The sequence below is a fragment of the Akebia trifoliata genome, chromosome 15 (assembly GCF_017979445.1).
Source record: "Akebia trifoliata isolate Shusen 1 chromosome 15, ASM1797944v1, whole genome shotgun sequence".
NCBI lineage: Eukaryota > Viridiplantae > Streptophyta > Magnoliopsida > Ranunculales > Lardizabalaceae > Akebia > Akebia trifoliata.
In genome coordinates, this window is record NC_141389.1 from 5,221,413 (window position 1) to 5,237,463 (window position 16,051).

The 16,051-nt window shown below is 34.2% G+C and overlaps 2 protein-coding genes and 1 long non-coding RNA gene across 5 annotated transcripts; 1 reads left to right on the forward strand and 2 right to left on the reverse strand.

The window, feature by feature from the left end:
• The first annotated feature begins 2,999 nt into the window (after positions 1-2,999).
• Positions 3,000-6,254, forward strand: LOC147384058 (putative receptor-like protein kinase At3g47110). The gene is made up of 2 exons (XM_086426767.1): positions 3,000-5,689; positions 5,781-6,254. The coding sequence occupies exons 1-2, from the start codon at positions 3,025-3,027 to the stop codon at positions 6,170-6,172; spliced, it is 3,057 nt and encodes a 1,018-aa protein (XP_086282893.1). The 5' UTR covers positions 3,000-3,024; the 3' UTR covers positions 6,173-6,254.
• Positions 6,255-8,943: 2,689 nt separating this feature from the next.
• LOC147384059 (uncharacterized) lies at positions 8,944-9,578 on the reverse strand. The gene is made up of 2 exons (XR_015172971.1): positions 9,430-9,578; positions 8,944-9,278 (listed from the first exon to the last, which is right to left on the reverse strand). It is a non-coding gene; the product is annotated as an uncharacterized LOC147384059 (long non-coding RNA).
• A 115-nt stretch (positions 9,579-9,693) lies between these two features.
• LOC147384060 (protein PIN-LIKES 5-like) lies at positions 9,694-15,118 on the reverse strand. Of its 3 annotated transcripts, XR_015172970.1 has the most exons (9): positions 14,941-15,118; positions 13,841-13,927; positions 13,059-13,193; positions 11,576-12,950; positions 10,836-11,176; positions 10,306-10,475; positions 10,076-10,195; positions 9,877-9,976; positions 9,694-9,771 (listed from the first exon to the last, which is right to left on the reverse strand). XR_015172970.1 is itself a non-coding variant. In XM_086426427.1 (5 exons), exons 1-4 carry the CDS (start codon positions 10,605-10,607, stop codon positions 9,902-9,904), a joined length of 402 nt encoding a protein of 133 aa, XP_086282553.1. In that variant the 5' UTR covers positions 10,608-11,176; the 3' UTR covers positions 9,694-9,771; positions 9,877-9,901. The 3 variants fall into 3 exon arrangements, 2 of the variants coding, with proteins under 2 accessions (XP_086282553.1, XP_086282552.1); XM_086426427.1 differs by lacking the exons at positions 11,576-12,950; positions 13,059-13,193; positions 13,841-13,927; positions 14,941-15,118 and having other exon boundaries at positions 10,571-11,176; XM_086426426.1 differs by lacking the exons at positions 11,576-12,950; positions 13,059-13,193; positions 13,841-13,927; positions 14,941-15,118 and having other exon boundaries at positions 10,306-11,176.
• Positions 15,119-16,051: the final 933 nt, after the last annotated feature.

The window sequence follows — 16,051 nt, forward strand, 5'->3', positions numbered from 1 at the left end:
AGTCTTTAGGGTTTTAATTTAGGGTTTTGACTTTTGGTCTTATGAAATTGACTTGATTAGTTTAGATTAGGGTTTTGATTTAAGATTTTGACTTTTAGTCTTATGAGATTGACTTGATTAGTGTTTTGATTTAGGGTTTTGACTTTAATACTTTGACTTTAGTCTTACTTAATTGACTTTAATTTTGACTTTAGTCTTATTTGATTGACTTTAATATCTTGACTTTAGTCTTGCTTGATTGACTTTAAATTTTTGGAGAACCCCCATCTATTATATCTTTGATTCTTTGGACCCCCAAATGGAGGGGTCCTTAAAGAAATATCTTGCGAACCATCAACAATTTTTCTTGAAAGCCTGATTGATCAATTTTTCGGTTTAAATTTTATAATTAATTTTATTAATGTTTCACTTTACATTATTTAGTGATTTATTTATTAATTTCAAAAATTTTAATTATTAAAATTCTGAAATTACCATTTTGCCCTTGGAGAGGATTTTTTACGTTTTAAGTCGTTTTTCAATGTTCCAGGATGTTTTGAAATCAATTTTTCGTAAGGAATTCAATGGGAATGTTGGTTTTTGTCATTTATGAAATTTTTTGTGTTAAATGGTCGTGAATTTTATGAGGGGTATTTTCGTAATTTTGTCAAATTTTGTGAAAATTGGCGAAATGATTTATTTGGTTTTGATTTGTCGTTTTGTGTATTTGAACAGATTTTCCTAAGCGTAATGTAGGCTCTAAGGTTGTTTTGATGTTAGGGGTATTTTGGTAATTTGGTCATTTTTTAGTGATTTTTACCGTGAAGCTTCTTTTTGATTTGCAGGATGATGATTTCTATGTTTCTGAGGTAGTATTTTCCTAGCGTAGCGTGGTTTCTAAGTTTTGTCAGTTCGAGATACCTCATCCGGATTTCTGAAACATATCTGGTAACAAAATAAAGCATTGGAATAGACATCCATCATTAGAAACCTTTGCGATCGGGTTGACGACTTGATTAATCAGGCGGATGCAAAAATGGGGTGTCTACAATGGGGTTTCAACTTGCTTACCGAAGTCAATTAAGGACATCTTCACGGGTTGGTCGTCAATTGGTCACCTGTTTGACGACACAAAAAGGATATTGTAGACTATAACACTTTTCGCAATTTGTTGGGGGGTGTGCCTTAAAGGAATAGATGCATTTTCGAGGGAAAACACAAGGATTGTCCAGACACGATTATGTCGATCTTGGGTCTTATTTTTTGTTGGTCCAAAGTGTATAAAGAGTTTAGCGGTCTATTTTTTAAGGATTTCTTGTATAAGTGGGATAAGATTTGATGTTCTGTTCATGAGTAGTACTATTTTGTAAGGCCTTTCCAGGTTGGCCATCTCGACCGATTTGGTTTTGTTATATGAATACAATACTACTTATCAAAAAAAGAAAAAATAAATAAAATTTATCCCAATAAATTTCAACATTTTAACTCAAGATTTGTCCAAATGATTTGCACATACTATTCAAAAGATAAAATGAAAGGACAATAATTATGAGTCCGAATTATGATTTCTTAACAGATAAAACATCCAATCAATGTCATTCACATTTGCATCCTTATTATTTTTATATTATTCGTGATTTAATCGAGAAATTCATAAAAGTCATGTACTAATAAAAAATAAAAAAAATTAAGACAGAAAAATATCATGATTTAGTCTGATCGAAGACTTTGATGACTTTGATTATAACCACAAAATGAGCTAGTAGTCCAAGTCATGTGAGCAAAAGTCCAGTCTTTTAGTCTATTCGAATCACACGGCATCTTAACCCACCACTTGTCAAAGTAGTTGTCACAAGTCAAGTTTCCCGTCCACAAGATACAAAGCCTTCGTTTTTTAATACACTTGAGAAATTGTATTTTGTGCCAAAAATATCCAAAATACCCTCTGTTGCTAATTTCCAAAGTGTATTTATTGTACTTTAACATGTGCTCTTAGAATCACTTGTTAACAAAAATCCAATATTTAAAATACATCCTTGTATTATTGAAATTGATTACATGTCCTCCCTGACCTTCGCATTGCCTTATAGACATAAAATACAAAATCCTCAATTTTGAGGAACAAACTGTGAAGGGGCGCCTGTTTCAAAATTTTGGTGAAATCAGTGTCTTTAAATGACATGTAGCCTCCTAAATCTTGAAATTAATGTTATGCTTTCCACTTTTGTTAATATTTCAGATACATCGTTCTATGATTTAAATTGATGGTATGTCCTTGACCTTCTTATTCTCTTGAAGACTTATGAAGAATGACCTAAATGCTCTCATCAAAATGATCTCAATGCCATAATCGTCAACATAGTTGTTATCATCATCATCATTTCCATCACCATTATGACTAATTTTGAAAACAAAATCAAGGATTCTGAAATCATTTTCTATTAGTCTGTATGAGAAGACTGAGGTCAAGAGACACATACCAATTTGAATATATTGGAATAGTATCTCAAACATTAATCACAACGTGGAGGGAAGCGGATGCTCTGCAGCAACTTTTCCTGTAATGCCCCTGTAGCACTATGTCTACAGTTAAGAGATTGTAATATCACGGGGGACACAAAACACTAGAGCCTAATTGTAGTAATGGTTTAGATCTGATTTTCAAAAAAAAAAAACTGTTTTTTAACATGATCCAAGACCTTGAAAATGGATGGTCACTAAATCTCTATTTTTCAACAAATGTCAGCTGTAGGTTTCCTATGTGCTTACGTGGCATTTTGATAACCGTCCATAAGTATTACAGTGGCTCTACGGGAAAAGTTACTACAGATGATCCGCTTCAAACTCGTATCTTGATGAAAATCATCTATGATTCTGACACTCTTATCTACGTCAGAAATGTAACCCCACAATGTACATTTTAATGTTACTTAAGCGTTATCCTAGCTAGACTCACTTTTCACCTCTTTTTTTTTCTATATATAGTTCACTCACAAAGACAACCATGCAAACCACTCACTGGAGAGCTTAATTACATTGTTGGCCATGATGAGTGTACTTCATTTCTTTCTTCTACATTCCCTCATTTTCTTGTGCATTGGCTTACCAATAGGATTGGCCAAATCTAGCACCTTAAGGAATGAAACTGATCGACTCGCCTTGCTTGCCTTCAAGGATCTCATTCATGATCCTCAGCAAATTATGAGCTCGTGGAATGATTCTCTCCATTTCTGCGAGTGGACAGGTATTGTATGCAGTCGTCGACATCAAAGGGTGGTAACATTGGACCTACAATCACGAGGGTTGGTAGGCTATATGTCTCCCTATATTGGAAACCTCTCTTTCCTACATACTATAAATCTCTTGAACAACAGCTTCCAAGGTGCAATTCCCCAAGAAGTCGGCCGCTTGTTCAGACTTGAAATATTCAGAATGAGCAACAATTCCTTCGGAGGGGAAATTCCAGTCAATCTGTCCCAATGCTCAAACCTCAAAAGCCTCTTACTAGCTGGCAACAAGTTCGTCGGGAATCTACCGACTGAGATTGGGTCTCTGTCAAAGCTCAGTAAGTTGGGTCTTACTAACAACAATCTGTCAGGAGGGATCCCAACTTCCTTTGGGAATCTTTCATCTCTCACCATTCTTTCTCTAGCATTAAATTCTCTACAAGGAAGTATTCCAGATTCCCTAGGTCAACTTAAAAATCTAATTGCTCTTGGTCTTGGTCCAAATTTTTTTTCTGGTACCATTCCTCCCTCTCTTTATAATTTCTCATCTATAGAAATTTTTTCTGTAGCAGATAACCAACTAATTGGCAATCTTCCACTTGAGATAGGCCTCAATCTTCCCAATCTCGAATTATTTTTTATTGGAGTAAATAATTTTTTTGGATCCATTCCTACATCATTGTTCAATGCTTCGCAACTTCAGAAGGTTGACATTAGTGGAAACAATTTTTCTGGAAAAGTCCCAATTGAGATAGGAAACCTAAATGGCCTTCAGAGTCTACGTTTGGATGCCAATCATTTAGGAACTGGGAAAGAAAATGATTTGAATTTTCTAAATTCCTTGACCAACTGCACTAAGCTACAATTGTTGATTATCGGTGGAAATCATTTTGGAGGTAAGCTACCGAATTTCATAACCCATCTGTCCGACCAACTCACTACACTAGATCTAACACAAAATCAAATATTCGGAAGCATTCCTTCTAGAATTGGAAACCTCACTAACTTAATTGAACTATCTATGGGGAATAACTTTCTCACCGGTAGCATTCCCAATGGCATTGGGTTGCTCCAAAAGTTGCAAAAGTTGGATTTAAGTGGAAATAGATTGTCAGGATATATTCCTAACTCCCTGGGGAACAACACTAATGTATTTTCTCTCAATTTATCAAACAATTTCTTAGTAGGAAACGTTATTCCAGAATTTAAGACTTATCGTCTTTTACAGGTTTTGGATCTTTCAAAAAATAACCTTAACGGAACCATTCTTGGTTTATCGTCGCAGTTAATGTTTCTCCTCTTAGCTGATAATTCTTTGACTGGGTCCCTACCTTTGGAAGTGGGTAACTTGAAAAATCTTGAACTGCTAGATGTTTCTGAGAACAATTTGTCTCAAGAAATTCCTAGCACACTTGGTGGTTGTTTGAGCATAGAACGCCTTTATTTGTCAGGCAATTTCTTTCAAGGACCCATCCCCTCATCTTTTGGCTCTTTGAAAAATCTTCAAGATTTAGATCTATCGCGTAATAACTTATCTGGAAAAATTCCTAAAGATCTAGATGACCTATTCTTTCTAAAAAAATTAAATCTGTCTTTCAATAATTTTGAGGGTGAGGTACCAATAAAGGGTGTCTTTCAAAATGCAAGTGAATTTATATTTTCTGGGAATAATAAACTTTGTGGGGGCATCCCAGAACTTCAATTACCTGCATGTCCCATCAAGAAATCCAAGCAAAGAAGAACATCTCTTGCTTTGAAGGTGACAATTGGTATAATAATATCTGTATCGTCAATTGTGGGGGCATCTTTTCTTGTTATCTATTGGATGAGAAAGCCAAGGATGAAATCTTCTTTCACATTTTCCTTGGGTGACTTTTTTAAAAGGATTTCTTACAATGGACTCCATAAAGCAACAAATGGATTTTCTTCAGCCAATTTGATTGGTATGGGAAATTTTGGGTCTGTGTATAAAGGGGTTCTTCATCCAGATGAGACACTTGTTGCAGTGAAGGTACTCAACCTTAACGTACGAGGAGCTTCCAAGAGTTTCATTACTGAGTGTAAAGCTTTAAGAAAAGCCCGGCATCGAAATCTACTCAAAATCATAACTGCATGCTCAAGTATGGACTTCAGTGGTAATGATTTCAAAGCTTTAGTTTTTGAGTTCATGCCTAATGGGAGTCTAGAGAATTGGTTGCATCCAAATTCAGACGAGAGGCCTCAATCGAGAGACTTGAACCTTGGCCTGAGACTTAACATAGCAATCGACATTGCTTGTGCAATGGACTATCTTCATAATCATTGTCAAACACAAATTATTCATTGCGATCTAAAGCCAAGCAATGTTCTTCTTGACAACGAAATGGTAGCTCATGTGGGTGACTTTGGCTTAGCAAAGATTCTCGCTATAAATGCAAGCAATTCCGGTAAAATTGAAACCAATTCAGTACTTGTAAAAGGATCCATTGGATATATCCCTCCAGGTATGAATTTCATTTATGTTAAAAAATTTCAAGTTCTATATATGTATATATTATTTTAATACTTGACTAGATAATACATATTGGATTGCAGAGTATGGTATGGGTACTGAGGTCTCTACACAAGGAGATGTGTACAGCTACGGAATACTTTTGTTGGAGTTGTTAACAGGAAAAAGGCCAACTGATGCAATTTTCAAGGATGGTTTAAGCCTTCATCATTTTTCCAAAATGGCTTTGACTGGACGACTGATGGAAATTTTGGATCCGCACTTATGCGTAGAAGAACATAATGAAGCTATCAATGATTTTGAAAATCAAAGATACAATACAATATATGAAATGCAAGAATACTTGATTTCCATGTTCAGAATTGGAGTTGCATGTTCTGCAGAGTCGGTAGGTGACCGAATGGAAATCAAAGATGTGCTCATGGAGTTGCAAATGATTAAGAAAATGTTTATTGAAGATAGAACTCATCAATAGATAGATGAACACTCCCCTGTTGAGTTTAGATTTAAGTTTCGCTTATAGTTTGTTTGTTTTGTTTTTCATTGTAATTTTCTCTATGGTATGTAATATAGCGTAAAGGGCTCCTTTACTGATTTAAATAGAATGTGTTTTACTCCATCAAATAAACTTAAAAGTGTAATGATTTTGTAATGTAACCTGACAGGGTGAGTCAAAAATTCAAGTGACGCATACTCATCAGAATAGTAGATTTTCCCTTGGGATACGTACTGCACAAACTACGAGGAATAAAAATTACTACTCTTGCACTGTCACGTCAGTTCAACTTAAAAAGGAGTAAAAAAAAAAAAAATTCGATGGCAGGCCAAAAAATTACATTTAAAAAAAAAAAAAAAAAATGTTGATATGCAAGCAAGTTCATAAATAAAAGGATAATTGGCACAGAGATTCGATGGCATACCATTTACATTATATTAGCCAAAATCCAGAATTTGGAAGAGCTACATGTAGGGGTGTCACTGGGTACACATTTAATTAATCGAAATCAAATGGAACCATTAGGTTCTATCCAACAGGTACCCACGGATGCCTAGAACTGATTTATTTGACATTTCTTTTCATATTATAGATTATTTGAGATTTTTTATTTTATTTTAAATTAATGCATGTTATATAAAATTCTTCAATTTTTCATATAAATTCTCGATTTGAGCTTAAAAAGAGCTCTCTTTCCAAAAATTTAAGACTTTTATTTTGAAAAAAAACATTAACTTATATCTTCATTGTAACAAATTGTAACTAAGTTAATAACTTAGTAGATAATATGTTAATTTTTTGAAAGGAAAAAAGTTTTATAATACTTTGAAATATATTTTTTCTCATTCAATTCTTTAAAATCCGACCCGATGGGTACCCGTGTTTTTCTGGCGGTCACGGTTCCATTTATTTTGGAATCGGAACCAAAACCGACTTGAAATAAAATAAATGATGGTTATAAGTTCCTTGGGAACCAAACTGGAGCTGACCCATTGAGACCCCTACCTACATGAATCTCCAAAAAATACCATTACAGTAATTGGGTAGTGCTTTCCAAATAAATCAAGCCTAGGCCTGACCCGAGATCCTATTATATAACAAGTTACTGACCTTGGGCGAGGCTCACTTAGGCCTTTTTTTTTTTCAAGTGATAGAAAAACAAAAGAATTAAAAAAAAAAAAAAAAAAAAAAACAAAACAAACCAAAACAAAAATAAATTTTAATGAAATTGAATGTAATTAATTTGGTTTTGCAATAAGAAATCCTTGAATCAAATAAATTTTTTGTATATTTTTGTAGGTGCTAGCTATTAGATTTTTAATGTCGGATTTAAAATAAAATGACATTACAAAGCTAGAATTTTTGTAGTAAATTCGCAAATATTTTAAAAAGGTATATAATTTTGATTTTTGCAGAAACCGACATTATAAATATATTTTTGACTATTTTTTGTTGGATTCCACTCTTCATAGTGGATTTACACTTTGAGTGATGTGTTTAGACTTTAACGAATGATGCTCCCTCTATGCAGGAAGGAAAGCAAGCCTAGAAGTCATCACTGTGTTGCTGAAAATGCGCAACCTTCTAATGAAGTTCAATTTATTTGTTAGAAAATGTAATAAAAGGTAAGTGATAGAAGTTTTTGGAAATTTTTGTGGAGAGATCTGGATTAATGCATGTAGCTAAGAAAGAAAGAAATAAAAAAAACCCCTATATGACATTAGTTTTTAGAAAAACTGACATTATATATTTAATACAACGTTGATTTTTATAAAAACCAATGTTATATGGATGTGGCTTTCGATTTGATTATAATGTCGATTTTTAGTAAAACTGATATTATATAAGTGATGGCATTTTCGTAATATTGTTTGGTCACATAATATAACGCCAATGTGAATAAAATTGACGTTATAAACTTTTTAAAATTAGGGTTGTTTTCGCCTCATTCTATCACTTTCATTTTCTATTTTCCTGCTCTACTCTTTCAATCTCTCAAGTTCTACTCTCTCAATCTCTCAATATGTTCTCTATCTTGTCTTCTCCATCTCTCTCGAAACCCTCCCGATTTCTCTCATTTCCTCTCTATTAATCTATCATCCTCAGCTTCTTTTCTCGGCTTGGATCTGTGGGTGGTGTAACATCTAACGTTCAAGTTCTCGGCTTCCTTTCTCAAACTTGAACTCGAAATTGATCTATGAAACATATATGACATTGACAATGAAGAACTATTATTATTTTTCTCTAAAGAATGAATATTTTTGTCATCTTCATTACAATTTTTTTTTCAAGTTGACATATGAATGAATGTTATTGAGTTAATAGAACTATTTTCTCTCTTATTTGTATAGTAACTAAGTTCAAAAATGAGATTTCGTTAGCCATTGTACATTCAAGGAACCTACAATTTCGTTGGCCTACACTACAACAAATATGGCAATCATGAATGGTTTATAACCGTTCCTAAGCCACTATGAAACTGCCGACAGACCATCTTTAATCTAGGCGTCGTTAATGAATTTAAACGGCTGGAAGCCGTTCTAGATCTAAGGATTTGGAACGACTAAAAACATTTCCAAAACTCTGATTTTGGAATAGCTTAAAACCATTCCAAAACTGTATTTATATAACAAAAAAAATTATCTTAGACATCGATTTATAATCCGATGTCTATAAGACTGATGTACTAAGTCTGAGACTCTAGGCATCGGTTACAAACCGATATCTAAAGTTGTTATAAACCGATAGACTCAAATAGAAAACATCAAGATTTTCTATCACATTAATTTATATACAAAAAGATTACAAATCAGCAATAATTTTTATAATAAAAGAGATCACCAATTACGTAATTCAATCGAGCCTTTAAGAAAGGATCTGATTGGCCGTAGCGGCTACCAGCACTGCTTGAGATCTTTGGTGCAGTTTGTGACTTGTGAGTCACGTCTTTTGTAATTGAGGCCACTGTGTTATAGAATTGTGGGTGCCACCCCACTACTTACTTGCATAGACATGTAGACCGTTGACCATACAGTCAGGGCGAGAGCTGCCACCAAGTATGTCCACAGAAAGAGGACAGAGCACTCTTCTTGGCCCACACCAAACAATTGTATCTTAGTACCCGTGAATGGTTTCATAATCATAATTAAATATTTATTATCACATAATTATTTGACAATTGGACGTAATGGAGAGATGATTGAAAGCATTTCATCAAATATGTATTAGCTACATACCGATATTCATGGCTGGTGGCAGTGTAAACTGCACCATAAGCACGTATCGGGACAATGGGTCTGAGGGAAGGAAACCAAGATTGCCCGCTGCTTTAACTAACTACACCAATTCCAATTGCAGGAAGGATCATGTATCGTATACAAATAATTCCAATCAATAACAACAGAGAGGTTTCAATTTAGTACCGACCGTAATCCTGTTTTGAAGTTTAAAATAATAAACTTGGTTAAGATTCTGAATTTAGATCAATCAAAGTGGTGAATTGAATGATTAAAGATTTTCACCTTCAGTGAGGTAGGTTGCCCCCAAGAATAAGAGTGATGCAAGGAGTTGTGCCATCTCTGCAGAATAATCTTGATATCAGCATTCAAGAATAAAAAAGAACAAATGAAAAAGCCCAAATGTTTTGCAAGATAAGCTTAGGTTTTACTTATAATACTACATACCAAAGTAATTTGATAGATTCTTGGATCACTTTAGTGGAGCTCCATTACCAATGATGAGATTTTTCAGCCATGGTGTTGCCCCAAAGATGAAACCCACAATCTAATAAGCCACAAAGAAGCATAATTTTGAATTAACCACCAACAAGTAGAGGTAGTGAAGCATTTCTTAATATAAGCCGAGATAATAAAAAGAACTTACAGCAGCAATAGTCGGAGGTGCCAATAATTCCTCAGCAATTTGGTGAAGAACACCAGTTAATTTACCCCAAAAAGACACCTTGTCACCTACGAGCTTCTCGCTAGATAAGTGTGGTACAATCTGCAATGAAAATAGTTTCAAATTTTGGGATCAAGACCAGTATCATTGTTCTTGATATATCACCAAGAACACATGGAGTGGCAAGCCAAGAAACTCAATATTATACTTACAGCTTGGTTCTCTGTATCTTCATCAATGGATTTTGTTGATGCCACTAGTACAACCACCTGGTCTTGATCTTCTCTCTTCAGAAGGTGAGTTTCCCCATTGGAATTCAAATCCTTATTGGGTAGCCTTGAGTATTCCTCCTTTGACGCTAGAAGTGCTTTGTACTTTATGCCTGGAGTATGTAAAAGATGGTTAGTGTGAGGCCAAATGAAGAAACCACCGAGCTGCATAAAGTGAAAAACTAGTCTTAAAATTAGAAGTCCAAACCAAATGAAGCTGAAAAATCACTCTGTAGCGAACTCATTGAGTCACAAATCCTTTAGGCAATTGACACCACTAGCTACATCATAGTGTAATCCTAGTTGATGATTCATAAATAGGCCACGGCAGAGTTGAGTTGGCTTGCGAATTGTGATGCATAATTGAAGGGATCCAACTTGGAGTTCTCAAAGACATTAACCCAAATGTATGATCAAACACCACTCATTCTGTTTCATTTAATGGAAAGAAGGAAAATGTAAGATTGGTTTACCGCCATGGAGAAGGATACATAGGATAGTCCAATAGAGCTGCAAATACTACTTTCGCCGAATGGGCTACCATCCTCATTACAAATTGCATGTACAATTATCAAGAGAAGGTTTCCCAAATTTCCTGCTCAATAAAAAACAACAATGCAAACTAATGAAGACTAAGTAATTAGGATGAATATTGCGGAATAAGTAGAAACTATGAACTCTTGAGACAACATGCTGAACATGTAGGAATGATCAGGCCTTCTAGACAAGGTTCGGTTTCAGTATTTTTACAAGTACCTATCCAAGAATTGCTCCAACTAAAAAGATTATCCCAATGTTAATTGGCATAAACCACCTGTATAGATACTCAAAATAAAATGGGGTTAGATTGTTTGATTTTGGTTTTTCACTGTTATAGCAACTTGGTTCCGCAAGATAACTAGAACCTATGAACCAAATCTTTTCATTGAAATTTGAACTGCCAGCAAAAATTTTTAAATATTTATCAAAAGGGACGTATACACATTTTATAAAAATCAGGATCCAGAATGGTGTCCGGTTCCTATAATATAGGAACGGTGTCTAAGTGGCACGTTATGGTAGGCATTTATAGCACAATGGGCTCCTAACCAAGCCATTTTCTTCAGGCACACAGCATGATGTATTTATTCTTAAAAAAAATCTGCCATGTAGACACCGTATTTTGCCAAAGCAACGGGACATCACCCTAGATTACAACTCAACTGATAATTACCTTGATATGCCTTCATACTTTTTCTGATGCAACAACCCAGCATACCTATCCACATGTTTTTCATATTTACTGTACAAGGCAGGAACTGTGATTGACATGATAGTTCCTGTCAGCCATTCAAAATGAAAAATCATTCTGAAGATTAGCATGCATTGCAATATTGTACAAAATATAAGATACATGCGAGGGAAATGCTCTGTGTCGTCACAGTAGCAATCGGCTCCTTTTTCATCACGCAAATGCTTAATGCTAAATGCATGTGACCATTGGATGGAGACCAATGAAGACAATACCAAGCCTCAGCTCAGAGATATATGAGGGCTCACATGTATGTGTGCCTGCAAACAGGAATTTCTCAATGGATTTGAAATGACCTTGCACGCAAGTCTCAAGTCCAACAGGCATTGGTACACAAGCACATGCACTTAAAGACATTACATACGTACATACATAGGGATTGGCCCTACGTCAGTATCATTTTGCATTAGTTATGCCTATGTAAGGACTAACTACTCATTCAACCATAGGTTCCTTGGTACTTACCAAAAAAAAAAATAGGTCCAGATCCCTTGGTGTTTGTAATTTTTAGATGATAGAATGTTGGTTGATGAAATTAAATGCGAAATTAACACATCTGTATCAATGTCACATGTCAATTAACTTGTATATTTCCACTAATTCTGTTTCAATGGACAAAATTACGACAAATATATATGATATACATGCAAATAGAAACATTGCTAAAAACAATAAGCTAGACAATAATTAGTTTAAGAAACTTATTGGTTCTTCACCATAGGATTTGGCCATGAGATGTTTTAGCGAAACAAATGAAAGTTTGATGGAATTCTGATTGTAAGGAAATAAACATTCACACCCCGGGCTCCTATCTTGCCAATCGATGTAAATATGCTAATACTATTCATGATAAACAATCAATGTTCCTTCCAAATATAGCAGGAAATAGTATTCCATATACATTCATCTCACTCGAGGGAATTTTTTTACATTTACCTAATAAAAGAAATCTCTTGCAATTCTAAAATGACCTGAACTTACCTAAAATATCTCTCGAATTTTATAGGAAAACCTGAATTTATTGAACTGTTTGCTTAGTACTTCTTTGAACCACTAGATGACATGGTATACATATAGAAGTAAACCCCAAACTTTTGTGATAAGGCCTCTGTGATTATAACAAAATAGTGAACATAAGTTATTTTAAAATACAACGATAAAAAAGAAAATTTCATTAGCATCTTTAGACATGAGTATATGAGCATTTGTCTGTGTTTGTTTATGCATGTGTGTATGAAGAAACAAACAAACCCATACACAAAATGGCATGCTACTCAGCATAATACTTGATGGTTATCTGCTAAGACGGAAATGCGACTGAAAACTAAGATACACTGGCAATGGGTAGATCAGAGTTCAACGGGTACCTTTTAAGAAAGAGATTAGACATCCATGTTTCTTGTACCTTCTTTTGGGTTCTGGATTGCATACCATTAGAAGTACCTTTTGGGCCAACGGGTTGAATATGTCCAAAGAAACAATTGAGGAAGTGCGCTATCGCTAGCCCAAGATCTTTATCCTGTGACTCCCTCAGAATGTCCTGCATAGCCAGATAAAGGAGACACAATAGCAATATAAGTTTTTTGATTGATATAAGTATGCCAATGTCATACAGTAAATGCAATTACAACAGAAGAACAAATAGTTTTTCATTCTTAATTAGTGATAAGAGTTGAAATATTCAACTATTATTAACTGTATTTTATTTTTTTCAGCTCACAAAGGCGTGAAAAAAATTATTTATGTGACAGCACAAGAAATATTGCATATTGATCGGACAACCTGTTTATAGTAAAAGCAGCATAGTACTTAGAAAAGCAGGGTTGAGAGCATTAAAGATTGGGACCAAAAGAGTTTCAGATAGGTGGGAAACCCATATGGTTGTTCCAATTACTTTTATAACATAGAAGGTGCAACACAAGAACACCCTTGTTGGATCCCAAACCAGAACTCCACAGCACCACACAGTTTCAGAATGTGGCATTGAAATAGTAGGCTCTAATGACATTAAACTAGCATTAACATGGAAGATCTATTGAATGAAGTTACATTCTATTTACATACAATGGCAACATTTTAGATTTTTACTGCAACTAAATGTGCAATGGTAAAGGTTCAAACCCAATATTTCAAAATTGCAGAAAAAACTTCAAGAACATAAATAGTTAAGCAGATAAGAAGGCTCACCTTGAGAATGTGTTTTGTAGACCTAACAACAATTTCGACAACACAAAGATCTCAAATATGAGGTAAATGCCTAGTCATATCAGCTATCTGGAGAACATGATTCAGACTCATCAGAAAGAACAAAGTAGCGATTAGATAAAATAAAAAAGAGATAAACAGACTCAAGAAGAAATATAACAGACATCAAAAGATAAAAAAGAGAAGAGAAATAACAACAATGATTACTTACTTTCCAATTTCTACACGAAGAAAAAAACATACGACACACAATTAAACAACATGTCATTTATGCACAGGAACGTCCACTATTCAGCTAATGCTTGCTTTCCATCTAATATAACGGACATTAATTCCATGAGAATGTAATGCTTCAGTTAATGTCTGACCATCCATGGGTGAAACCTCAAGCGTGCAAAGATCTTGAATAAACTTAGGGATCACTTCATCTTTTAGATACAAACAAACCTTCGTCACACTATCTTCATCAGCAGCTACCTCATATAAAGCTTGGGAGGTAGTTGTAACAAATTGCAGGATGTTAAAAAAAAAATACTTTCAAATAAAGAATATTTCTTTCTAACAAATAAAATAGGACTCTATAGCAAAGCACATAATACATTTATGAACCAAGCCATCAAAAACTGAACACCTATCTTATATAAACCAAAACATTATGTTGTCATTATAACAGAAATCACGGGAATGCTACCAAACAGTTACACGATTCCTGTTACGTAATAATTTTAAACTACTCACCAGCTAAACATCCACTCAATGCGGCTTCTCAATGTCTATAAATCCACACAAGATACAAAAACAATCATGATTTAGTTGCAATCGATTCTAGGAATTAAGCTAGCCTTGCTGTATTTTGGACTAACATACCCTTTACTAGAAGCTCAATTTACCACATCCAGTAATAAAAGAAAATCAGAAACATCAAAATAAGGTCAAGAGATCTAAGATTGAGTCCAATGTAAATCAGAACTGTGAGATAATGAAACTAACAAAACTGTGTTTAATCACATTTAAAAACCTAAATCTTCAATCCAAATCCCTAATGCAATCTAAATAAAGAAAAGAGGGATTAGAGAGAGTACCTAGCCCGAGAGGTTGATCGAGGGAGCCACTGATCGAGAGAGATGAGATTGAGAGGTCGATCGAGGGAAAGACTGAGAGAGCGACTGATGAGCTTGTTTTAAAAAAAGCTAAAGTTTCCAAGTGATGAGCTCGAATTCCTAGAGCCCCAGCTAGTAATGTTGCAGTTCCTCTATTTAGCACGATAATTGGGATCATTGAAATACCAAGCAATCCATTTCTACCCAATATTCAAACTTATTTAAGCAACTATTACTTTTTTTGTTTGCTTAATATATAGGTTGATTTCAGTTCCGTCATTTTGTCATGTTGTAAGGATCGAAGCTTGCTTATTATTTGTAAATCAAGAGGTACGTAAACTTAACATTGATAATGTAAATATTCTTTTAAACATTCCCAATTCAGTTAGGATTTAGAAATGTAATATTGTTCTTCCCTTGGATGGTTATCTCATCTATCATGTCTATCCTTACATAATCCAAGGTCAAGAACACTCCTTCAAGCTTGCTGCTTAGAAAATAAGCTTGTGGTATCATATATAATCACCTCACCACAACTCAATTCTTAATACAAATTATGATATTAATTGGTAATTGAGTGTGAAAAAAACATAGGTTGTCCTTTTCATATACATGTGCTAGACATTAATTTTTGGGTTTAATTGTTATTTTTAATATTTATTGTAATCTATGAATTAATACATGAATTGATCATCACATAATTTGTATAGATAGAATGAGGTGTGGATTGATATGAGATATAGAAAAGAGATTAGGGTGTATGTTTAGAGGTAGATGATTATATCCCGATCGAGGAAAAATATATTAAATGTATGACAGAGGTTTAATTTTTGTTACTTTTGTGCATCTTATGATGATTCTCTATACTCCTTGAGATATGTTTTGATGATGTCAGTTCTTTGGAATCGACATCATCAAAACAATAGACTTACCTAGTTTCCTTAGAATGATTAATTAAATCAACCCGTTCATGGATTATGGTTGCCTTAGAGATCTATCTTATGCATAGTCATTTACGTACTCAGATATGATTTGCAAGTCAAAACATAATCCTTGAATTGTTCTTTCAAATAATTTGAGAATTGATTTTGTT

What these genes read in the sequence shown, in the direction of transcription:
- LOC147384058 (XM_086426767.1), top strand. Translation starts at nt 3,025, where the DNA reads ATGATGAGTGTACTTCATTTCTTTCTTCTACATTCCCTCATTTTCTTG. An exon ending in CATTGGATATATCCCTCCAG is followed by an intron (nt 5,690 to 5,780) that starts GTATGAATTTCA and finishes ATTGGATTGCAG; the next exon opens with AGTATGGTATGGGTACTGAG.
- LOC147384060 (XM_086426426.1), bottom strand. Translation starts at nt 10,533, where the DNA reads ATGCAGCTCGGTGGTTTCTTCATTTGGCCTCACACTAACCATCTTTTA. An exon ending in AAGATACAGAGAACCAAGCT is followed by an intron (nt 10,196 to 10,305) that starts GTAAGTATAATA and finishes TTTTCATTGCAG; the next exon opens with ATTGTACCACACTTATCTAG. An exon ending in CACCTCCGACTATTGCTGCT is followed by an intron (nt 9,977 to 10,075) that starts GTAAGTTCTTTT and finishes GTGGCTTATTAG; the next exon opens with ATTGTGGGTTTCATCTTTGG.